Source organism: Dermacentor albipictus, chromosome 10, assembly GCF_038994185.2.
Source record: "Dermacentor albipictus isolate Rhodes 1998 colony chromosome 10, USDA_Dalb.pri_finalv2, whole genome shotgun sequence".
NCBI classification, from domain to species: domain Eukaryota; kingdom Metazoa; phylum Arthropoda; class Arachnida; order Ixodida; family Ixodidae; genus Dermacentor; species Dermacentor albipictus.
The window spans coordinates 46,076,575-46,101,190 of NC_091830.1; the positions used below are offsets into that span (position 1 = coordinate 46,076,575).

The following is a 24,616-nucleotide window of genomic DNA, read 5'->3' on the forward strand; positions in this document are numbered from 1 at the left end:
TATGTGAGTGATGTGTGCCGCGTATGCCAGCGGGAGAGGGCCACCCTGACGCACATCCTATGGGATTGCAACAAGTTTCCCAATGAGGCTTCGACAAGTACAACGATTCCTCCGCGCCTCGCGGCTGCGGCGGAATGCTACGACCACGAAAGCCAAACCTGGGCCGTCCAGCAGGTCTCGGCGGCTCTTGAAAGACAAAGGCCGAGCGAAACCGATGGAACGTTGCCCCCCAGGGCGACCAACCGCGGGAGTAACACGCGCTGGAGTTGAGTAGAGACCACCTGCTGAGAAGACTTCAGGGCCCGCGTCACGGCGCCATTTAGTCGTGGTGTCGTTCTGCAGGCGACTACATGAAGTTGTCTCTCTCTCTCTTAAGGGGCGCTGTGCCGTCATGGTCATGACCACCGTTTATAAACGGTGGGAATGACGGTATGTGCGTCTGCGAGGCTTGTGTTGGCTGGTGTTGTAAGAGGCTTCGTCTAAGACGTGGATATGGCTACACAAATAACGTGCTCGTAAAGTAAAATTTCCATAAAATGTTTCCATTCACGCAAATTGCATCTTTACTCACCTACGATGCATGACGAAGGGAAGAAAAGCAACGACAAACGACAAACTGTTTCAAAGCGAGCGCGAATCTTGTCGTCTGTCCTCCAACTTTAGCGGCCCGCTGATACTTTTTTACGTAGCCTACAATTGTACATGCAATAACAAGTTCTCATAGTTAAACAAAACAGGTTTATGTGTTATAATAAAACGAAAACAGCTTTTTACGTGTTGTTTTAGTAGAAAATGGATCATTGTGACACACGGAACGGTGCTTGCCTGGCTCTCCGAGAACTATGCCAATCCGAAGTCACCACATACCGGCATTCCCATGCACACCACAGCGCAGCAGCGCCAGATTTCCCTCCAGGTAACATAGTGAGAAACTGACTGGGCCCTCTTCCTCCGCTTTTCTCCTCGCGCTCTCGACTAGCACGGGTCGGCAGATTCTGAGAGAGTTAGGGGTTCCTCAGGAGAAGATTTCGCAGCTTCATGTCGGTATTCCCGTGAAGGTCCGTAATCGGTATCATGTCAAGCCTGTTCCCAGGAACATGCATCCGGAGCGAAATGTTGGTAGAAGAAAGGCAAGGGGAGCTTGCCTACTGAGACTCATTCGTGATGAGAATCAGAAGGTTGGCTTCGTCGATGCTTCTTTCAACGAGGAGAGAAAGGTGTTTACCATAGTTGTCGTGGACAGTGAGGGCAGTCTCGTTAACGCTGCTACCGTTCGGGCTGATAGGCCAGAGGTCGCAGAGCAAGCGGCTATTGCGCTCGCCTTGGTTGACAGGCGCAGGCCTTTTGTATATAGCGATTCAAAGTCGGCCGTTAGGGCCTTTGAGAAGGGCTCGGTGGCTAAGGTTGCTTTTAAAATTATGCAGACATATGAGATCTCTCAACACTACTTATGTTGGTTCCCTGCTCACCTTGGGAGGATCGAGGGAGCCCCTCCGAATCTCAATGAGTCCGCTCATGAGGCAGCGCGAGATCTTACCCTCCGCTCTGCCCCGCGCAACGGCGTGGCGGTACTCTCCGAGAATAGAGACTCCCCTTCCACATACAATGATATCACGAAGTATTACCTTCTTAATCGCAGGGTTTACAGTTTGCCGCATCCTAAACTAAACAGGGCTCAGGCACTTACATTACGCTTACTACCGACTGGTACTTATCCTTGCCCACGGAGACTGAACATGTTTTATCCAGAGACGTATACAGAGCCTTATTGCCAAGATTGTGGTGCTTTAGCCACGCTCGAACACATGCTCTGGTCTTGCGAAAGAATTGAAGACTCGGCGATCAAGGATGCGTCCAGTGTGGGAGGCTGCACTTCGCAGCCCGTACCTGGATGAACAATTCTGGGCTGTCCAGCAGGCTCACGATGTGGCCGTGAGGCTTGGCCTTCCGGTCCCGACGTGGGAGCGGCCCGCTTAGTGATGAATTATCACTACTTGCAGGACCAAACAAAGTTTTCCTTCCTTCCTTCTCGCCGTCTTTCATCACCGGCTGTGCTCCGCGTTCCCTCTTTCATCCTTCGCTACATTCGTTCGCTCGGTTACGCCGAGGGACGACGCCGACGCTCAACGCAGGAACGGGCGCCTAAAGCCTGTTTCACATGCAAGCGAAAACGCTCGCGAATCCTGCCGCCGCGCCGCAGAAATCTGTTTCGAGCGGCGGCGGCGGCACTAGCGGCGGGAGCGGCGAGGTTCGGGCAAGTTGGAATTTCGTCGCAGCGGCAGAGCGGCAGCACCGCTTCCGAACGGCTCGTCTCGACACGTGACCAGCGGAGGACTAGTGCGGGAAAGCCTGCGCGTAGGAGCATGTTTATCTACTTGCTACACGTGGTACGGGCGACATGCCAAGAGAGCTAGCTTTTCAACGAATCGCTAATTGCTAAGCGCAGAATATGTATTTATAAAATAAAGATTTGAGCGGCAGGGACAAAGCGATGCTTGTGTTGGTAGTCGCAAACTACCGAAACTGGCTCAAAGTCCCGTGTTTTTGGCCAGCAACATTGATATTCGCAGCGGCGGAAAACGCGCAGCGGCAATGCACGTGAAACGAAACCTCGCGAAAAGCTTCGCAGCGCCGCGCCGCTGTTCGCTCCATTCGCTCAATCGCTTGCATGTGAAACAGGCTTAAGAGCGGCGCTCTAAAACAAAATAAAAAAAATCACCAAACACGCAGTCCCATCTATGGATCTCCAATCTCGCCACGCGTCTTCGCTCCCATCTTGCGCGCACGAAGAGTCGTCGGATACAACTTTAGAAAAAAGGAGAGGCCCCGCCCAGATGGCCGAAACGGCGAAGTCACCGGCAGTCCGGCGCATGACGTCGGTCCAGAGTGCGCGCCCATTGGTGGATGCTCGTGTGAATCTGCCTCGGAGGAGTAAACGCCCCCTTTTTTCTAAAGTTGTATCCGACTATAGGATTATTTCAGAGTATTTGTGCGTTGTGGCGTAGTGCAGTTCGGCTAGGGACAAGCGGAGCGAAGGGCATCCTCCTTCGTGGTGCTGTAGTACAGCACAATGCGTTGGCGGGCTAGTTGGTGCGGGTCCATAAATGATCTGTTTAGCGCAATACAACGGACATTTGTATTGTATTGTATTGTATGTACGTTGTATTGCGCTAGACAAAGTACTGTAGCACCTAGGGAAAAACAGATTCCGAGAAGGAAAAGTACACAGATTTATCCCTCGCAACTTCACTGCGCATGCGCATTCACGCGTGCGGATGAGGCTCTGGCAAATACGAAAAGGTCTTCAGTTCATTATCCCGTTGCGCTGAGTTTTACGCTGGCTAAAAAAAAATAACGAAGAAGGGAACAAGGACGCGCACGGACGAGGCGCAAACTACTTTGCACATGAACGTTTTCTCTAGCCAAAAACAACAACAACAACAACGCATTAGTAATTTGAGCTTCATCCGTCTGCGTCCTTGTTCCCTTCTTTGTTGTTTTTAACCATGCAGAGTAAAACTCACCGCAACGTGGACACGAACGTGCACCAACTATAGCCCCTTTCACTGCTTTACTTCAGGTCTTCAGTCCTACGACCCTAGTGTGTGGTGACCACCCCCACGTGCGCCAGCCAATCAGGTGTCTTGCTCTCCTCCTCCTACTCCTCCACACTTGCGCTTACTTTGCATGCCACCTGCTCACTCTGCATTGCGTCATGTTTAAGTTTGGAAAGAAAATGGCAACACCTAGACAACGAAAAATGTCAAACTTGCTTTTGGTTTAACAATATCAAACTCTAACTTTTAAAGTTAGCACATCATTTACCTGCAGAGTGCATTACTGCTTTAGACTGATTGTATTTAGCAGGAAGCTTCTCTGACTTGTTTGACGAGTCGACAAGTTGAGTTGTTTGACAAGTCTACCGTTTGTAGAAGTTAACGAAATGTAATCAAAAGAGTTAAATGCGAGCAATTATTCATACTTCTCAGTTTGCCCGCATATGCGGGCAACGTATAGAAGAAGTGCGCGGTTAGATTACGAGTAACTGAAATGCCTAAATGCAACCGGTAAAAACAGTGCCACTGACTGGTAATTGCGTTGTGATTTCGCAAGGACACAGGTTTGCTGTCTTTTTCAAGCGAAGCTTGTACACTGTAGCCTGCGTCGGCGATGTAACGTTAAAAAGCCAGCTGCTCTCAGAGCTGCATACGTGCACGGATTGCTATATGATGTGGGGATCGCACGCGCATCCCGATATCTCCGGAGAGGCCACGCGGTTATCACGCGATAATCACGTGCTCGCTCGCGGAGGGTAGCGGGGAGAGGGCACCTTCGCCGCTCCCGCTGCTCTTCGCGCCTGGCCGTGACGCTGCAGCCAAGGCACCCGTTCCCTCCTTTCCCTTTCTTGGAACCGGGGAGACTCCCTCTCCGCCGCTCGTGGAGAAGCGCTATTCCCCCGATGCACGTTTGTCTCACGGCGGAAGAGCTTGCGAGAGGCCGCATCTCAAATCAGCCGCTGAGACCGCCGCACGCCGTCCCCCTGTGGCGCCCGGCCTTTGTGTGCGACTCACCGCCCCAGGGCCCGAGCGCGGATCCACTTGGGTGAGCTGAACTCTTATCAGCCTCTTTTGTGGTTCCCACATTGTGCGGTTTGTTTCACCCCAGACGCGCGGAATGCTCCGCCGCTGAGGTTTTGTGTTGTGTTGTATTTGTGTGTGTTGTGGCTGTTGTTGTCTGTTGGAATCAGTGTACTCTAAGGTGAATAAACACCTTAGGTTGAGACTCACCCTGTCCCCCCTGGCCTGAACCCGCCGTGGTCGCAACTCACTGCGAACCGCGGGTTAGGGGTCACAGCTCTGACTGCTAGGGCTGCTGCGAAAGTGCTAGGGAGCGACTGCCGCTCCGCCGGCGCTGTGCGATCCAGAGAAGGGTCAGGTGCGCACGCGCGAGCCTGAGTAATACCCCTATAATATACACCAGAAAAAAAAATTACCGACGATTACGTTACTTCCTAATGCGAAATTTGAGCGCAGCAAATAAGCTGTTTCACCTTTTCGATAGATTGAGGCAAAGAAATCGAGCAACACATGTATGCGCTATCACAGAATTTTTTTTTAATTTTTCACACGTATTCCTTTAACAAAGACTCCATTAACAGTTCTTGACAGTCATGAAGGAAGCTTTGTGGTCGGAGAAATAGACTGATATATGTTCGACTTGGTACACCAATGCTTGATTCTCAAAGACGAGATCTATACAAGTGCCTCGCGAGGTTGTCACAGCCGTGGGACGCGTTACGAGCGAGAGGAACGGGATGTTCTCCCGCATAAGTGTTAGGAAATTGCTGTTTGTCTTTATGTCAACATTAAAGTCCCCCACTACTAACATCGGTGTGGATCGATGGACGGTTAATGCGAGTTGCAGGAACTGCACGACGTCTTTCGTGAGTGCGGTAGCGGACTCACGAAAGCGGTATCAGTCGGTCGCTGCTAGCGCTGGGGGGATGAAAGGGGGCGGAGCTGGTTATGAGGCCGACGACAACGCGAAACCCAGGAACGGACGCCAAAGAGCCATTTGTGTAGCCAGCCCTCCTCCACAGTCTCTCCTCCTCCCTTCCATTCATCCTCCCTCGCCCGGAGAGCCGACAGCGCGCATGCGCGGCGGCGGAGCGCGGCGGCGGAGGCGAGCTGGTTACGAGGCCGACGCCGACGACGACGACGCCGACGACGACGCGAAACCCAGGAACGGACGCCAAAGAGCTGCGCTCTAAAAAGCAGTTCTGGGTCCGGGTAAATATTCATAGTGAAGTAGACGCGCGTATTAGGCGGTTTATTGACGTTTCGGCCGGGGTCCGGCCTATATATATATATATATATATATATATATATATATATATATATATATATATATATATACATACATAGATATAGTCGTGCGTCTAGGTTACGTCGGAGGAACGAGTATCGAAGCTGCGATGGGTCGGCCGCGCGTGTTGCGTTTCGGCCGAAGAACAGGCGGCGTTTGATGAACACCGCAGGGAACTCGCACGAGAAAGGGCTCGTCGTCGAGGTGCCGGCCTCTCCGCGAGGAAGCGCGACCCTACAATCATACGGTGGACGTGTATAGCCTTTAGTTTTAACATTTTTAGTGAGGACGCGACCTCTAACTTGCACCATAGTGAACACAAAGTCATCATGTTCGCTTGCAGTGTGAATACCGTGTAACAAAAAAAAAACAACGAATGGAAACCAAAACAAGTTTTTAGTGTTGTGTTGTGATGCTTCTATACTTACACTAACAAAAGTCGCAGAGTTGATCGCACCGCGTAGTAACAAATAATTAAGGTTACACTGAAATTATGCGCATTAAACACGAGCATTAAACGAGTCAACACATGCTACGCTTAGCCCTCCTCGCAGTAGGGGAAAGACGGTCAATTTATTTACAAGCGTACTAACAGCGTTAAAACAAGTAAAAAATTGGAGGACGCTTAAGCTTCGCCTTCAAGAGTGGGACGCGACAGCGTTCCCGTCGACCCGCCAAGGGGTCGACAATGCGCTACGGCACAGCGATCACTTACGAGGCGCCCCGCATCGGACTTAGCGCCCACCTATCACGCGGTGAGCGTCGAGCGACGCAGCGTTCGGCGCGGCAACGAAACGTGCGCCTGAGCGAACGGAACGAACCAAAGAACTCGGTGTCTCGGAGGGGAAACGATCTACGCCAGCCAAACGTCGTGATCGGCACGGGCAGAGAGATAGATAGTAATCTAAAGAAAGGAACGGCGCTTGATTCTGCAACCGGAAGCACGGCAAAGCGTCGTCAGGGTAGAGGGAGTCGGGACCGCGACGCACCTGGCAGCGGTCCCAATGCGCGCGCGGCGCGCCTCCTGTCGGGGCAGCGCCGTACATTGAGAGGAGGGGGTCTTCTGTGTTTGCCACAAGATGGCTCTGCGTGTGCGGAAAGCGCTGAAGAAATGCAGTGGAAACGCACTTCGCAGCTCGTGTAATTGTGACTTCTGTACGTTACATGTTCATAATTACCGATATACACCGCAGTGTAACTTTCCACGGCTCGTTTCGAAGGCAACACCGCATTCACTAGAGGCGCGTTTGCACCGCTTGGAAGCATCGAACTCGTGGCTGAGTGGTAGCGTCTCCGTCTCACACTGCGGAGACCCTGGTTCGATTCCCACCGGGCCAATCTTGGAAGTTGCTTTTTATTTATGAAGCTCCTGCCGTGATTTATCGCTCATGGTCAACGCCGCGGACGCCGACACCCGACACCGATGCCGACGACACCGGCTTTTCTGCGACACAAGCTCCTTAACTCTATCGCGTTAAAATGCTATTGATATCCAACACACCGCTGGCCTTTGCATCGCTTATATCATATCTAAAACCCTGGACGTGAAACCAGGCGAATTTTATCGCTAGCTTTGTGCAAGCCAGATGTAAAATGCCGAAGAATGATCGAACCAAAAATACTTTATTGATCATTGCTTGTTCAAACACGCTCCATTTTAAAAATGATTTTAAAAAAGTTGTCGACCTCTTTTGATATGCCTCCTCCAGTTAACATGCAATCAGTGGTGCTGAGGTTGATGGTGCTGCCTAATCCGGACCGTTTCATTACTTCCACGGCCCTTCGTTGTATTTCGCTCGGAATCTTGTAAACTGGCTTATGATACATAAGCGAGACGGCGTCACCACGGACTGTAAAAGACCAAGTTGTCAAAACGAGAGCATCAGGATTCGACAGCAGGCAAATCAGGTTTCATTGGTTACTTATTGCTTATTGCTGTTAACATAGGTCCATTATACTTTACACTTGCTAAGTACCCTTCTGTATTCTTATGTAAATACCTGTACTACAATGTATACAGACCCTTCTAACCCGCTCCTGTAAAAATGCCCAGTTAAGATTGACAGCATCACAAAATAAAAAAAATAAAATAAAAATCAGTTGCATAGTGTACATAAAAATATGCGTTAGGGCCTTTCTTTTCATAAGGCGCTACGCTGGTAGTGGTTTTGTGCGTGCGATGACTCGTGTGCGCACGGCGAATGATTTCTTGGTCATTTGATGCGCGCGTTTGATTTTATTATTATTATTATTATTATTATTATTATTATTATTATTATTATTATTTTGCTTGATTCGTTCGTCAGCGTTCTAGGGGAGCTTCCCAACATAGCTGCTAGCTCGGTGGGAAAGCCATTATTTCTTTTTTTTTCCATCTAAATATGTCTAAGCATTAAAAACAGTTTTGCAGTCAGCATTTGTAATTACGTAACGCTCTCTTATCTAGCAACGTAGCAACGGCTATGTGTTTTGTATTTTATCGCACTGCTGCAGCGTACGGCCCGTTCTCCTCCTTGCGGTATCTGCAAGTTACTCAGTTATTAGCAGTTCGTCAATGCTAGCTGCATAGAAAAAAAAAAGAGCGCCGTATATGTGTTGCAAGTGGCTCGTGGAGCTGGGATCTATGCAGACGTCCCACGGGGACACCCCTCCGACACAGCACCATCCTTGTCGTCTGCACTGTAGAATTCTGAAAGGAGCGTCGTGGCTAATGACGTCAGTCCGACCCCACGGACTATATAGCAATATGGCGCCTTACGGTTGCTTCCGTATATATATATATATATATATATATATATATATATATATATATATATATATATATAACAACGACGACAAGTCTGGCAAGTGGAATTTTCCCGTAGGTTGAATGCAATTTAATACCTTTCGTTGCTCAATAAGTTGAATAGCGCCGAGTATACGCACTACAATACGTCTGACGTCACAAGTATGTAGTCGACGCATGCTACCATTGCAAGGGGACCTCGCCGCTAGTATTTTATTGCAGGATGTTTTCTGGATTCCAGAGCGTGTGCTGAATACTCAATTAGAAGTGCGAATGTAGAAAGACGGGGGCAGACTAGACCAGGCGGAACGGCGACTTTCAATCATCAGTATAAACGCAAGAAGCCAACAAACAATGCCACGAAGGACAACGTAGGGGAAATTACTTGTACCTACGAAACGAATTAATGAAATCATCAACTAAAGACAATGAAAGCGGCTGATGAAACGACTTGCCGCAAATGGGGAGCGATTGCACGTCTTCGCATTACGCATATGCTATGCTCTAACCAATTGGGCTACTGCGGCTCTGTTTTCCCCACGCCTTAGAAGGACGTCTTGTTGGGCGATTTGGTCACAATTCATCTTGGGTACTACACTCTTAGGCAAAGTTACACCCTTTGGCTTGCCCCTTCTGCCACACAACGATAATCGTTATCTGCCTTGATGCGTTTCCTTTCTTTAGCGCTGCGAGCCCGGAACTTTCCAGTAACGAACGGCACGCGCGTTATCAGAAGGGGCACTCCAAAGGGTGTAAACTGCTCTATGCTGATAACGCGCGTGCCGTTCGTTACTGGAAAGTTCCGGGCTCGCAGCGTTAAAGAAAGGAAACGCATCAAGGCAGACAACAATTATCGTTGTGTGGCAGAAGGGGCAAGCCAAAGGGTATAACTTTGCCTAACAGTGTATAGGCGCGAACACACACAAGACACAAGGAAGGAGATGGGACAGAGCGCTCTGTCCCGTCTCCTTCCTTGTGTCTTGTGTGTGTTCGCGCCTGTTACCCAAGATGAATTTTCCCACGCCCTTTATGGGGTATTTATGTTCGGCTACTAGAACTCATCCTGGGAGGGTTAGACAGCGCCACCACTCACGGCAATGGCATTGGACGCAGAACCACGGCAGCTGGATAAAAAAAAAGAATATCTTTTTTTTAAATCCAGCGGCCGTGGTAGAACGTTGTGTCTACCACAGGCGTAACGCACGTGAGCATTTTGGCTGATGGCGACTGGTCAATAAACCCGCACATACCTGAAAGGCGTCAAAGCCGCCGCATTCGGGACCCTCGTTACATAGTGAACGAGAAGAAGGGAAACCGAGGGGAACGCGATGTTCATTAGTCTATGAGGATAGCAATAGGGGCTTGTTGGTTTGGCATATCTTATTTCGTTATATAGCGCAAGCTTGACACGGACAACAGAAGGCACATCTGACACACACAGCGCTGACACATAGCCTGACGCAGCCTGACGGCTCTGTGTGTGTCAGATGTGCCTTCTGTTGTCCGTGTCAAGCTTGCGCTATGACGAAACATTAGTCTAGTCGTATGGTGGCGCTGGCTAACACCCCGAGAGTCTGGTCCTAGAAGCCAAACATAAAAACCCTTGAAAGTGGACGGGAAAACGGCGCCGCGGTAGCTTGGTTAGTAATAGCATCATACGCGTAATGCGAAGTCGTGGGTTCGTATCCCACCTGCGGCCAGTTGTTTATTCATCCACCTTGATTTCCGTGAATTTATCACTTACTTAATTCAATTAGTGAGTACAAGTAATTTCCTCTATGTTGTCACTAGTGTCTTTCTTTGCTTCTTAGGATATATATACATATGCGCGCACTGTGCCAGCAAGTATGTACAGAAACTTACATGTAGCTTCAAGCTGGCTTACAACGAGTTGCGAAATTGAATTTACAACTTTTCATGTCAGAACACTTGCACAACAGAACACCTACGGTACTTACTGTTGGAGCACTTGTGTTCCACTACCCACGTCTTATAGTCTGTGTCCAGTATTTGATAAAAATGAGGATCCCTACCTGCAGAGATAGAGTCACGAGTTATATGCCAGCAATAGCTCATTACAAGCTCATCAATATGCCACGTGGGTGCGAATTGCCGATCGCAATACTCTTAAGTGCACGGTGTTATTTATGTCTGTGTATGAAGTGTATTCCTTCGTGCAATTCTTTCGTTCTCTTTCTTCAAATCCATTACTTCATTTCTGAGGTAAATGCCTGATCTTATTCAAAGCTACCTCATCGATTCGCTCATGGATGGATGGAAACAACTTTATTTTAGATCCAGAGAAGTTTAACGACCTGGGCTCAGGTCACCCATGAGGGAACTTCGAGGCCTTGCCTCGTCGCCGCCTCTCGGGCTCGCTGGACTGCCCACTGTTGTGTCTTGATGTTGGAGCTGCGCAGAGCGGCGGCCCACTTCGACGCAAGAGCCTCCGTAGCTACTGCCATTTTAGCTGATATAACAGCTAGGGAACTCCGACAGCACGTGTGAGAGCGTCCTCTAGTAGCCAGACATAACTTTCAAAGAGCACTCGGGTATTGCGCGTGGAAAATGTGCCGCAATCGCACCGGACTGGGAAGGTTTGTGTCCGCAACTGTTTCATTTCATTTATTTACCTTAAAGACCCCACTAGGGGGTATTACATAAGGGGTGGGTGTACATAAAAAATATAACACTCAAATTTGTGACAACAGGTACTCAGTCACATTGGTAGAAAAAGATGATGGACAGGTGAGAACTACGATATTGCGAGGAAGGCTGTTCCAGTGGTGAAAAAACTGAAACTGAAACGTCGCCAGGTAGTCGTGTTGCCACACGACTACCTGGCGACGTTTCAGTTTGGGGTGAGGTGGGGGCAATATCCGCCTGCCTTAATTAGCTGGTAGTGCTTGGCGATGTCGTTGCACCTGACCAAGCGTTCTCCCGTGTTTCGACCCGGGAATTCCGAACTCGAAGAGGGGGTCTTCGATTCTGCGTGGCGGGTCAGTTCTCGCGCAGAGTGGTGTGCTACCTCGATCAAGTTCGGGGGGCCCTCGTCGGTGGGGGTGGCGACGTGCGCTGGGAACCACATGATCGCAGTGCTATCGAAGGGCTGCCGACCAGCTTTCCTCAGGGTCTGAAGGTTTTCGGAGGAAATGCGCTTCCACGCGTAGTTACGAACTGCGGATTGTGAGTCGCTAAGAACTATACGTCGCAGAGGGGGTCGGTAAGCGCAAGCGCAATCGCAGCTTCTTCCGCTGTTTTTGGGTATTCCGTGCCGACACTACATGTACGCGTAAGCCGGGAGTGGACATCTACGACTACCGCCATGGATCTGTGTTCTCGTGTGTATTCTGCGGCGTCTACAAAGCGCGTATAGTCCTCTTTCCATCCAAGGAGCGCAGCAGTGCCTTGGCACGGGCCTGGCGTCGGCCCCGATTAAATTCGGGGTGCATGTTTCGAGGGATAGGGGCGACAATCAGCGTGTCGCTGAGGAAGGGGTGGAACGACCTGTTTCTGACCGTGTTGGACGTGGTAGTTGAAGCCAAGTTTCTGCAGGATGTACCGGCCCGTGGGTGTCAGAGACATGCGTTCGAGTTCAGAGGCTCTTTGCGCATCCACAATTTCCTCAAGCGTGTTCTATACCCCCAGCTGTAGCAGACGAGCAGTGCTTGTGGACTCCGGTAGGCCAAGGGCGATCTTGTAAGTCATGCGTATAAGGGTGTTGATTTTCTTCCTTTCGGTGACATTCCAGTTGTGTAAGGCAGCCACAAAAGTAATATGACTGATTGCGAAGGAGTGTATATAGTGAAGAGGGGAGGGGGAAGAACGCCGCCTATATATTACCTTTCGATGAAAAGGACGCAAAACACGCAACGTTCCCTACAACGGACTGGTCACTACGAACAACGTTGTAAGCCCCCCCCCCCCCCCCCCCCCCCCTCCAACGCGGGACATGTTGAGAAGGGTTGACGTCCGGCCTTGTTGGTCTAGGACAGTAATAAATGCGAAGCGCCTGAAAAATCTATAGGCACTTTGATGAGCTAAACTGCGATAGGCGAAATCCTATTTGTGTTCCTTTTTTCACACGGAACCGCCTGTCAACTTTGATGGATCATCCACTGTTCACCTGAGGCCACCTGTCAACTTTGGTCGATCACCCATTGTTCACCTGGGGTCATCCATCAAGCGCTGTGGCCGCTGTCACTGGCTGTGATTGATCACCGCTGTCCTGCGTCCACCACGGACTGTGCACGGACACTCACGAGCTTAAAAAGGACGACGACGAAGAAGGAGGAGCCAACGCGAGGACGTTGAGCGAGCGAAAGCGCTGGGGCGTCCGCGAGTGAGAGCAAGGTGGAACGACAGAAAGCTGAGCTATAGTTGGTAAGGATTCATTATGCAAAATAGCATTCCTCAGCATGCGCAGATGAGTTTTGTGTCTTCTTTCTTTTTTCGCCTCAGTGCTCCCTTCAGTTGACAGTCGGCGTTCATGTTGTCCACTTCCTGAGCATGCGCAGATGATTTTTGTGTCTTCTTTCTTTTTTCGCCTCAGTGCTCCCTTCAGTTGATAGTCGGCGTTCGTGTTGTCCACTTCCTGAGCATGCGCAGATGATTTTTGTGTCTTCTTTCTTTTTTCGCCTCAGTGCTCCCTTCAGTTGATAGTCGGCGTTCGTGTTGTCCACTTCTCTACTCTTGTGTCCTGTCTGCACGCATTACATCTTTTTTGCATAAAGAGCAAGGTGAACGCGTGGGACCGACTTCGGGGTCCGCGTCGTTAACGCTTACATTGCGTGGCCTCGGTTAGCTTTATTAACCATACAAGGTGTTAAAGAGCCGAGTTTTTCTAGGCGGACCTCCACTTGCGCCTGCATATGTCAATCGGCTTCCGGTACAGACCGATCATGCGCAAATAACGGTACAGAAGGAGGCCTCAGGAGAGCACCTGAGAGTGTCATAAACTAGGGTGAGAAGAACTCCATGATACCAGATGGGCAGCGGGGTGGGGTCAAAACTGGAACTGGTCTGTGGGTCGGGGGTTACCGAGGCTATATATATGATTGGCTGTCGATCGTGTTGTACTTGCGGAACGCAGATGCAATTTGAGAGCCTCCAACCGATGGAAAAGTTCGCATTGCAAGTTTGCTGTCCCCGCTCTCCCTTTGCGGTTGTCGAAGTGCCGTGAAAGTGTATTAAATGACGCGTTGTGTCAGCAACACAGAATATAAAACAAGGCAAGGACTGCGTACGCACGGTGTCCTTTTTTCTGCGTCCCAGCAAAACAACAACAACAATAACAACAACAACAACAACAACAACAACAACGACGACGACGACGACGACAACAACAACAACAACAACAACAACAAGAAAATTGTATCAACAAAGTTTTGATGTGTTGGTGGTCCGCGTTTTCAGACAAAATGGGCAGGTGCAAAAAATGCGGGCTCACCGTGCTTAAATCGAATTGTGTCTCCGTCGACTACTCCACCTTTGTAGACTTTGGAGATGTTCCACGTATGCCCAGAAACTCTGTGAAGCAATAATGAGACGTGATCGTCGGTTAGTATCATCACATGCCACGTCGAATAAAAAAGAAAGAAAGAAAAGGAAGAGACAAACAAAAACGAAGGAAGATGTTTCGTTTTGCCTCAGCCGGGCTCACCGTGTTCGAGAAAACGCGTACGTGAGTAGCTATAGATACTCACATATTCACACTATACTCACACTATGGCTACTCACGTACGTAATGTATACACTACGTTCGACACATGGCTATAATTTAGGCCTCTGCAGTCGCTTACTGTAGCGCTTACTTTCTACGAAGCCTAGTTCGACAGAAAATCGAACCTTAGTTAACCAGCTTAAGAGGTCGAATCAAGGGGATATAAGTCAGGTTCTGTTGCTCATGCTCTTGAAGAAAGCCGTCTGTAACCGCCTCCACCCGAGGGTTTGGTCATCCCAAGTTTGCCCGCGTTCAAAGTTATTTTATCAGCTCCGTGGCGTTTATATTTGGCTCACTCCTGACATCGTGATCTCCCACCAGATTTACCAAGGCACTCAGGTTTTCTCCTAAAGTCAGTGGTATAAAAAGATACACGCCCATGCAGTATGACTTGAACGAAAGAAAAAAAAAAAAACATCCGTGTTCATCACTGATAGCGACGGCTTGCATCTATAGTCTGCGGTCAGAACGCGTCCGGTTTTTGGTTAATTATACGTCACACTGGGGGAGGGGGGGGGGCATCTCCTGTGCGCCGTATATTAGTTCACCAAAATGGTAGATCAAAGGATAATGCAATGAGACGGCGCTGGGTTCGACGACCGGCGCGCATCATAGCCAACGTCAGCCTGTTTCATGTTCACCGCGGTACTTCCTATACCCAGACATTTCCCGTAACCCTGTCTTGGGTCAGCCGACTTCGTTTTGTGCTTGCGAATTCTCTCACCTTATCGCACTGCTTCGTTCTCTCCCGTCCTCGACAACATTCCCCTCCGCTTTAGGCGGTGTGCTAACACGAGAAAAATTCGCGCGCATGTAACAGCGGGTAGTTGCTCCCGTGCTAGCTGCAGTGGCCCCAACTCTTGATCATAATCTCGATTATAGTCTGATCACAGTCCCGTGCTCCTCCTATTCCAAGGGAAATAAGATTGATTGATTTATTGATTGATTGATTGATTCGGTAATCAGCTTCACCCGTTTGCTGTCTAACCGGTCTTCCGGAATCCACCGGGAGTGGATTCGTGTGATCACAGTCCCGTGCTCCTCCTATTTCAAGGGAAATAAAATTGATTGATTGATTGATTGATTGATTGATTGATTGATTGGGTAATCAGCTTCGCCCGTTTGCTGTCTAACCGGTCTTCCGGAATCCGCTCACCCTTCGTCACGGCCGGGACGTACGTTTATGCGCGAAGTCTTCTCTCTAAAATTAACGCATACGTTTCCTACTCGACGCCGCACATTGGTCGACGCTAGTACTCGGTTTCGTGACGGTTGCTCCACTTCAAGGTTTTCCGCGTTCGTTTCGACCGCAAATTGTTGTCGGGTCTTTCATGAAGGGATGTTACAGGGACACTAAAGCGAAAGAATAAATCAGTTTAGACTAATGAAGCATTGTTTGAGGACCGTGCAGGCTGTCATTTCAAAAAATTAGTTTGGTTATTAGATGAGAAAATTAAGCTCTAAGTATTAGTATTTGAATTTCGCGCCGAAACCCCAGCGCTGGTACGTCAGCGTGACGTCAGAGATTCCAAAGTATGTTTTCGCATTTGGGCCGCGTCGGCTGAACAAAAGTTTCCGAAACTTGCCATGTGTAATATTTGGTTCCTTTAGAACACAATGTAGTCAATCTGTACCGCTATATATAATTATTAGGCCCTAGAAGATGCCATCAAAATCCAAGACGTCACAGCCCCCAGGTGCGGGAACTTCAGTAGGCGTCGCCACTCGTATTTCGTTCGTGCGCTTTTTCTGGCTTACCAAACGTCTTATCGTTGTAAGAGCGGTGTTTTTGGTGTTGTAGAATGGTGATTTACTGTTGCAGAAGAAATCATTTTTCACTTTAGTGTCCCTTTAAATAGAGAAAGAAAAATTATCTGAGCCGTATTAGTGAAAATTCGAGTGCACAAAACGCCACTCTTGCGAGGATGGGACGATTGGTGAGCTACAGAAGAGACGTCATGAAGTCAGACGGCGTGACGTCGTGTATGGGACGACGTCTGCTTGGATAGTAAATGTGTATACGTAAAAATTAACTATACATTGTGTTCTTCCCGAGCCTATAGGTGTGAACTTGGCATGTTTCAAAAAACTTTTGCTGAACCTCGTTGGCCCCAACACGAGAAAATATTGTGAAATCCGTGACGTCACAGTAGCATACCGATGCTATAGTCCGCGCGCGAAATTAAAAGCTTGGCTTTCTTTTCTTTTCTTTCCCGCTGAAAATCGCACTATGTATTACCGCGAAGTTTGCGGAAATAACTCACTCCCGTACTTCCACTGCACCAAACAGGAAATACAAGAAGCGGACACAATTTTACGCAAAGCGTACAAAACAGCACTTCACCTGCCGAACAATACATCGACAGAGAAACTAATGGCACTTGGTTTAAGCAACACCTTCGAAGAATTAAAAGAAGCCCAAAGTATCGCACAGCTCATGAGACTCCAGCAGACCAAAACGGGAAGGGAACTGCTAATGAGGCTAGGCTTCGCGGAATCAATCAAAGAAACCCAAAGAACGGAGGGGATTCCTGATGAATATCGGAAAACATTCACTGTTAGCCCTATACCCAAAAACATGGACCCAAACCTCCACACGGCGCGAAGGGACGCAAGGGCGAAATACGTCGAAAAGTACCTGGCCACAAAAAACACAACAGTATACACAGATGCTGCAGTATACGCCAAGCAAAGAGGCACAAACATAGTAAAGACAGCTGCGATAGTAATAAGCCAGGACTACAAAGAGATCAGCAGCGCATCAATGAAGGACTGCTCGGTAACGGAAGCTGAGGAAATAGCCGTAGCTCTAGCGGCAGTGGAGGGCTACCGATCCGAAAGGTCTTTAACAATACTCACCGACTCGCAAGCTACGTGTCGGAATTACATGAACGGCAGAGTAGGACGCAGAGCGCTTCACATCCTCCGCTCCTGCAGGGCTAACAACAAAGTCAGGCATACAATTTTCTGGGTACCGGGACACGCTGGAATAGAAGGGAACCTAAGGGCGGACAAGGCAGCTCGAGAGCACACAAACCGAGCGGCCACAAGCACCGATCCTGAGGAACCCATACCAGTCAACCCAAGCTACTCAGACATATTGAATTACTATAAGGGGGTCCGAATCAAATACCCTCCACCCCACAACAGCCTAAATCAGCATGAAGCAACCTCCTGGAGGAGGCTGCAAACAGGAACATATCCAAACCTAAACACACTAAGCAAGATGTTTCCCACCCAGTATAGAGACATTTGCCCCTGGTGCGGCGCCAAGCCCACCTTATATCACATTACATGGGAATGCGTTCAGAATCAGCAATTCCTTCAAATAAAAGACCCGAGTGCGGAGCAGTGGGAGAGGGTGCTCTCCAGCAGCGACCCGAAAGTCCAGCATGGACTAGTAAGGCACGCTCGCCGAGTAGCCACCCTCAGTGGTGCCCTGGAATAGGGGCGTCGACCCTGCGCAGATGGGGAAGAAGACCGTGAAGATGGCCGACCACCTCTGCCACCGCTAATTTCTACACCATTAGAGCAAATAAAGTTTTTCCTCCTCCTCCTCCTCCTTGCGGAAATAGGGTCTTACTTGAAGTCATAAAATTATTCATCCTTTTGAGCGATTGTTGGTCTTTAGTGCTCCTGTAGCTAGTTTGCTCGTGTTCAAGTTCAAGTTCAAGTTCAAGTTTATTCATCAACAATGTCAGTTTTACAAGAATTGTATGCAAAATTAGCACTACAGAGGGAGTCCCAAAGTTACAAACTGTCAGGGGGACTCCCATACGTGAACAAAATGAAAAAAAAAAGACGATACAGATCGAGCATTGGTTACGGTGGCTTTACAGACAATTTGATAAAATAAGGAACAGCGCGAAAAAAGAAGGATTCGAAACTGTTTAGTAAGACAAAAAATTGCGAAGAAGACATCTGTAGTGAACAAGCAATGCAAATGTACAATACAATAAAAATATGAGTAATATAACATGTAGTATAATAGCTAAGTCAATTGCGATTACAATTGGCTTAGCTTAGGACAACTGAGTGTATGTCCTAGCTGCGTTACCGACTTACATTAATATCATAAGAAGCCAACAAACACTGACACCAAGGGCAACATAGGGGAAATTACTTGTGCTTAATAAAAGAAATCAAGAAATGATAAATTAATGGAAATTAAAGCGGATGAAAAAACAACTTGCCGCAGGTGGGAACCGAACCCACAACCTTCGCATTTCGCGTGCGATGCTCTACCAATTGGTCTATCAATTCTATCAATTCTATCAATTAGTCTATCAATTGCTCTATCAATTGGTAGAGCATCGCACGCGAAATGCGAAGGTTGTGGGTTCGGTTCCCACCTGCGGCAAGTTGTTTTTTCATCCGCTTTAATTTCCATTAATTTCTCATTTCTTCATTTCATTTATTAAGCACAAGTAATTTCCCCTATATTGTCCTTGGTGTCAATGTTTGTTGGCTTCTTATGGTATGACGAATAAAAATCGGGCCCCTCGGTTAAACCACCTTTCTTCTCGACTTAAATTAAGCGGGACAATGAAGCTGAGGCAGCACGTAGCCGAAGACGCGTGTGAAAACTCGGTGCTTACCCTCCTATGGCTCTCAAGTCTACCTCGCCTTTGTCCGGGCGATAACGTCTTGCGATGCATTGCGTGACCGTGTGAGCTTTGTCAACTTTCAACTGAACCCAAAGCGTGCGGTCGAACTGTAAAAGAAATAAAAAAACACAGGTAAACGAGAGCGCGATGAAGTCAAAGGCGTCGCGCCAATACTATCGAGCAAAAAACACGTGTCCCGTGACCTGCACCACGTGTAGAGTGTGAAAGTCCAGCGACATTAATTTGCGTGTGCCTGTTTTAAAGCGATATTTGAATGAGCTCCCCCCACGTGGGGCCCTGGAGTTGTGACCCGTGAGTTAAAATTCATCATCATCATCATCATCATCATAATTGTTGTGTCGGCAGCGGCAGGCAAGCGGGGGCCTGGCGTCCGGCGAACGCGCAGCGAGCGCCCGACGCAGAGAGGGAGACACGGAGCCAACTGCTCCTGATGAAAACCAGACAAGGACTGAGCCGGCTCGCGGCCGTTTATTACCAAAAGGGACTTCACACGCCAGATGACACCTCCTGATTGGTCCAAGCTCGTCACATGACAGAAGGGAGGCGCGCCATCTAGCTAGACTACTGCGAAACATAAATGTACGATAACACGGAGATCTGGCAGGGGGCGACACTATACCACAATAATCATCATCATCAGCCTGGTTACGCCCACTGCAGGGCAAAGGCCCCTCCCATACTTCTCCAGCAACCCCGGTCATGTACTAACTGTGGCCATGTCTTAACGTTAGAGAGCTTTAGATTGAGGACGCAAGCGGCTCGCGTACGCAAGAACTAAGGGCCACGGTACTGCGCATGCGCAGATCCCTACCTCTCGGTGTGCCCGTGCGCAGAACCGTGGCCCCCAGTAGTTGTGCACGCAAGCCGCTTGCGTCCCCTAACCTAACCTCTCCATTAACAGGAAGGTTGACGTGGCTTATAGGTGGAAGCGTAGCAGAGGGCGGCAGAAAGTTAGGTAGACGGATGAGATTAAGAAGTTTGCAGGGACAACATGGCCACAATTAGTACATGGCCGGGGTAGTTGGAGAAGTATGGAAGAGGCCTTTGCCCTGCAGTGGGCGTAACCAGGATGATGATGATGATGATGATGATGACGTGGCGAGCTGTACACAAATAAGCGAAAACCGAGGAATCGTTCCGCTTGATATCCACTAAACCTATTTATATTCAGCTTGTTGCCAAAAAAAGGAAAGAAACGACTACCGGCAGAAGATACGTTATCTAGGCTACATATATTTCTGGACAAAATTGCAGAGATATGATTAGTGCCTCGAGCGGGCCAGTCGCGCGGCAATCTTGCGTGTATTCGCAGGCTTCTTTCACGCTCGGAAAAAAGCACTTTCATGCAGCACGTGTCGAGCAACGAAAAGCTTTATCGGGAGTTTTTCATTTTGCTGTACAATTTTCTCATCGACACTTTTCATGTAATTATAATATTTGAGAAGTTCATCAACTGATTATGACTAATTATGCTGTTAGGTGGTATGCTAAAAATAGTCAGATATATCCAAGCTACGGCAACCACCATTACCTCGGTTCTGTCCAGCTACGTGGCATTTGCATATTTTTAAATCTTGGTGCATGAAGTTGTGACACTCTCTCTCTCTCTCTCTCTCCACACACACACACACACACACACACACGCACGCACACACACACACACACACACGCACACACACACATAAACACACACACACACACACACACACACACACACACACACACACACACACACACACACACACACACACACACATGCATACATTATCGCGCGGGCATTCGAAAAGTAAGGAGAATGAGCGTCGCGTAATCGGCAACGTTTGGGGCTTATAAATATCATATGACAGAAGAGCTGCAAGGAATTCCAGACATTACCTTGTTCCAGTCAACATCTATCAAGCCTTTCAGGCTTCTGCACCTCAAGCATTCCGACGAGGGCACCCAAGCAAGCAGGAACAGTAGCAGCACCGGCGTCGCAACTCGCATAATTAGCGCTGTCCGCACGACACGTCCCCCTGTGCGTCGTGCTGCAGACAGTAAACGCAGGAGCGCAGCGCAAAAATAAATAAATATGTTGGTTGCGATAGAAAAGAGCACATAAGAACGATCGACAGAGTAAAATACATCAGCGCCATGCAGTTGTGACTCCTGAGCCCTAAATGAGTTGTCGTAGGAGTCTCCGTAACGGCCGTCACGTGACGCCTCATTTTGAACTCGGAACAACAGGTCAACGGTCAACACGAGTTTCGGTGAGTCCTCTTGCGTTTTCGCGAGTTCTCCTCGCGAGTTTTCGTGAGTTTTCGTTCTTTTTGCGAGTTTTCGTGAGTTTCCTCGCGAGTTTTCGTGAGTCCTCCTGAGTTTTCGGGAGTCTGAGTCCGAGCGAACCCGCCTGAGCGCAAGACTCAGTCTGGGTACCGGTGAGTTCGGCTGCGTGGAATTTTGGCGTGTCTTTGCTCGAGTGAGCCCGATAGCTAAAAGTATATCTTGTGAGTGAGTCCGAGTGAGTTCCGTTTATCTTACCGAGCTACAGCCACGGATGTTGATCGAGTGTTTTCTTGAGGCGTCTAAATGAGGTATTTTCAGGAAAAGGAGTGCGCCTCCTTAATTACTGTTCCTTGAAGTAACACTAAAGGGACTTTTGACATCGTTTTTCGTTAGCACAAGGTGCCATGTAAGTTTACTATGACGTTAAAGGTTTTTTTTCGATTTCGGTCACTCGTCGAAAAAATTCAGAACTAACCGCGTCTTCATACGTGCATGCCGTGACTGAAATACGCATGTGGCACGGCTTCCGAGATCATTCACGCTCTTATGCAACTGAACCACTCCGAATCTCGGAAAGAAAGCAACGAGAAAACACAATGAATCATCATGTACGCAACCCTGCAAGCCAGCACTAAAAAGCGGTATTATGGTTAAAATTTCGAAATTACAAAAAAAGAAGCTTGGTATATTGTGTGGCACTAGATTGTGAATGGGGCTCTAGCAACAACGCAGGGACGAACTTTGCTATTTCAGTTAATCTTTTAACTGTGCGTTATATCTTTCCGATATGACTACTGCCAATGAGACAGTCTACAAGGCAGCGATACATGCATTTGCTGTGGAACAGTGCACTTGTCGAAGTTGATAATGCTTGTTTTTTTTCTTTACTGATATTGACCATTTCTTGTAAACGAAGATATAACGCTTGTAAGAGTCAGTAAACTTCAACCACATTGTACCAGGTGCGTGTATTTAATGTCATTGTCTCGCAATTGCATGCATTTACCGAAAGCTTTTGATAGCCGGTATTTAGTTTACACTGCAAACATGCTGTGAATTTAACAACCATTGCTTCGAATGGCTAATAACGACAAGCGGTTATAACAGAAAAAAAACAACAATTAGAACTGTCTCTAAACACAGAACTTACCTGAATTATCCCCGAGTTGGAATAAAGGCTGGAAAGTTTGAAGACGGTCGTTATATAACAGGGGGAAAAAAAAGAAAGAAGGAAACTAGGGTGCTTTGAATTCTCATTATTTCCAACGCTTTGTTGTCTGGCTCATAGAAGTCCCCGATGGATTATAAACAGCATATGCATCGTCCCTCAGTAATTTCTTTTTTATGAGCCGCGAAATGTGTCCGTGGGTCGAAATATTCAGGCCTTTTCGGCACAATGGCTTTTCAAGCTTGGTTTCACGTAGATGGTGTGAGATCCAGGACGGCGAATCAAACAGCAAAAGAAAAAAAAAGTGAAAACACGACAGGGAATGAATGAATGAAAAAAAAAGATAAGCAAAAGAAGGCGAGATACACCTTGTCAACACCCCAATTTTTTTGAGGCAATCATCACCAGCATCTTCACCTTCGGGGACACGTTGTCTATTGTTCATTGTTTCACTACAAAGGGAGGCACGTTGGTTTCGTGATCCTTTCAAAATGTCAGATTCCAAATTTTCGTAGCCTTCTTTGGCCTCGCAGAGCAAATTGCGAATCATCTAAAGAGTCCAAACTTACAGCAATGACTCGGGAAAGTGTGCGGAACAAGTGTGAATTGTGGGATTGACGTCACAAGCATTCACAGTTAGCTACGAGTGACGTTGAAATGGAGCACCCCTAGCAAAACAGTTCGTTTTTTTAATTAGTCAGCTTACGTTTACTTCATGCTGCCGCTAGGGCAACGAGTCTTACACTTCGTGTAATACGCTAACAGGTTGCTATCGCATTCATTGCCTCGCCTTTATGGCAAAACTGGGACATAAAAAAAAAAGAACGCAGCGACAAAACGTCAGGTTCTTCAGTTTCAGCGACTGTACACAAGTCACTAAAGCGCCAACGAGAGCAGTTGAAGCGAATGAGTAGGGTATGAAACTGATAATCCCAGTGAACACACCGCTTAAGAACACGCACTCCCACAAATCTGAATGTATTCGGTATAAAAGCACTGCCAAGCACAGTTCAGTCGGTTCTTAACATGAGAACAATATGAATGGTGACATCATAGAACAAGCAAAGGTGTAAAAAATAAATAAACAACCCGTGTGGCAGAAGTGTTCTGCACAGTTCTCGGGAAGTCCTCGGGTTTCTGGATATATACAGACGTGCTTTCCAGAAAACGCACACACAAAACTAGCTCTTTTGTAGAGTGAAGACAGAGGTTCATTGGGAAATGGAGACGAAGTCCATAGTAGTCGAACAAGGACAAGGGGTGTCGCTGTAGAGCCAATGTTTCGACAAAGGGGCTTGCCTTCGTGGGTTACTGTCCTTCATCTCCATTGGGGGATGACAATTAGCGCATGCACAAACAAGGGTGAGAGAACTCGGAATCCTTAAAAAAGACAGTGTAGATAATCTTTCGTAGTGATAGTGAGGGAAAGACAGCTGGGGGACGGGATGGAATTGTGCTGCCTGTTCTTTCAAGTGGAACAATCATGGGGCCATATTAATTTCAGTCGCTTCTTTTTCATGTGACTGCGCTTGGTGGGACAAAAAAAAAAGGGCGATCCAAAAGTTAGTGCAGTCTAAAAATATGTGCCATTTGATCCCGTGGGTATGTGCTTCTGAGCATGTTCCCATCTTGGTTTTATTTTCAGAAGGCTGCCTTTAGGCCCAAATGAACGTTCTTGACACTAAATTGGTTCACTGGACATGTGCCTTTCAGTACACGTGTCATACATAACGTGTTTCGGTTATTCGCATACTTGGATAGTCGTCGCAGATAAGCCTATGCGATATTTATTTATTCTACTATATGATGACTAGCACAGTTCGCGAAGAACCGAGGTGACGTATAAGTGACCACAGATATCGCTTCGAAACTTGAATAACCAATGGCATCAAAACACAAGGAGCGCCTCATCACAAGGAAGGAGTAAAGGGAGAAGCGGATGAGAGGGGTGGGTTAGAATAGAACAGTTGGCGACAATACGATGTGAAGAAAGAGTCGGCTTTGAACTGTCAGTTGTGACGAACAATCACTTCTCTTACTTGACGGTCGCAGAATTGGTGCTGACGCCTGAATGCCGCCGTAGCCCCTCCATCTGTGCACCTACAATGGCGGGCCTGTACTCAGGATGCCTCCTATACGTTCCTGCGGTCATACAAAAATGAAGCTTTTAGAGATCAAGGTTT

The 24,616-nt window shown here is 48.1% G+C and overlaps 1 protein-coding gene across 2 annotated transcripts in view; it reads right to left on the minus strand.

Moving 5' to 3' along the window:
- Positions 1-7,469: 7,469 nt before the first annotated feature.
- The window catches only part of LOC139050478 (uncharacterized), a 42,751-nt gene continuing 25,604 nt past the window's right edge, over positions 7,470-24,616 (minus strand). The window contains exons 3-8 of one of the 2 annotated variants that reach the window (XM_070526907.1): positions 24,473-24,575; positions 20,876-21,027; positions 18,971-19,086; positions 14,100-14,179; positions 10,609-10,683; positions 7,470-7,715 (exon numbers count right to left, since the gene is read on the minus strand). In XM_070526907.1, coding sequence (XP_070383008.1) covers positions 7,507-7,715; positions 10,609-10,683; positions 14,100-14,179; positions 18,971-19,086; positions 20,876-20,986 — 591 coding nt within the window. In that variant the 5' untranslated portion in view covers positions 20,987-21,027; positions 24,473-24,575 and the 3' untranslated portion in view covers positions 7,470-7,506. Of the gene's footprint in view, positions 7,716-10,608; positions 10,684-14,099; positions 14,180-18,970; positions 19,087-20,875; positions 21,028-22,415; positions 22,549-24,472; positions 24,576-24,616 lie in introns of those variants that run through there. The other variant, XM_070526908.1, reaches the window with a different exon arrangement.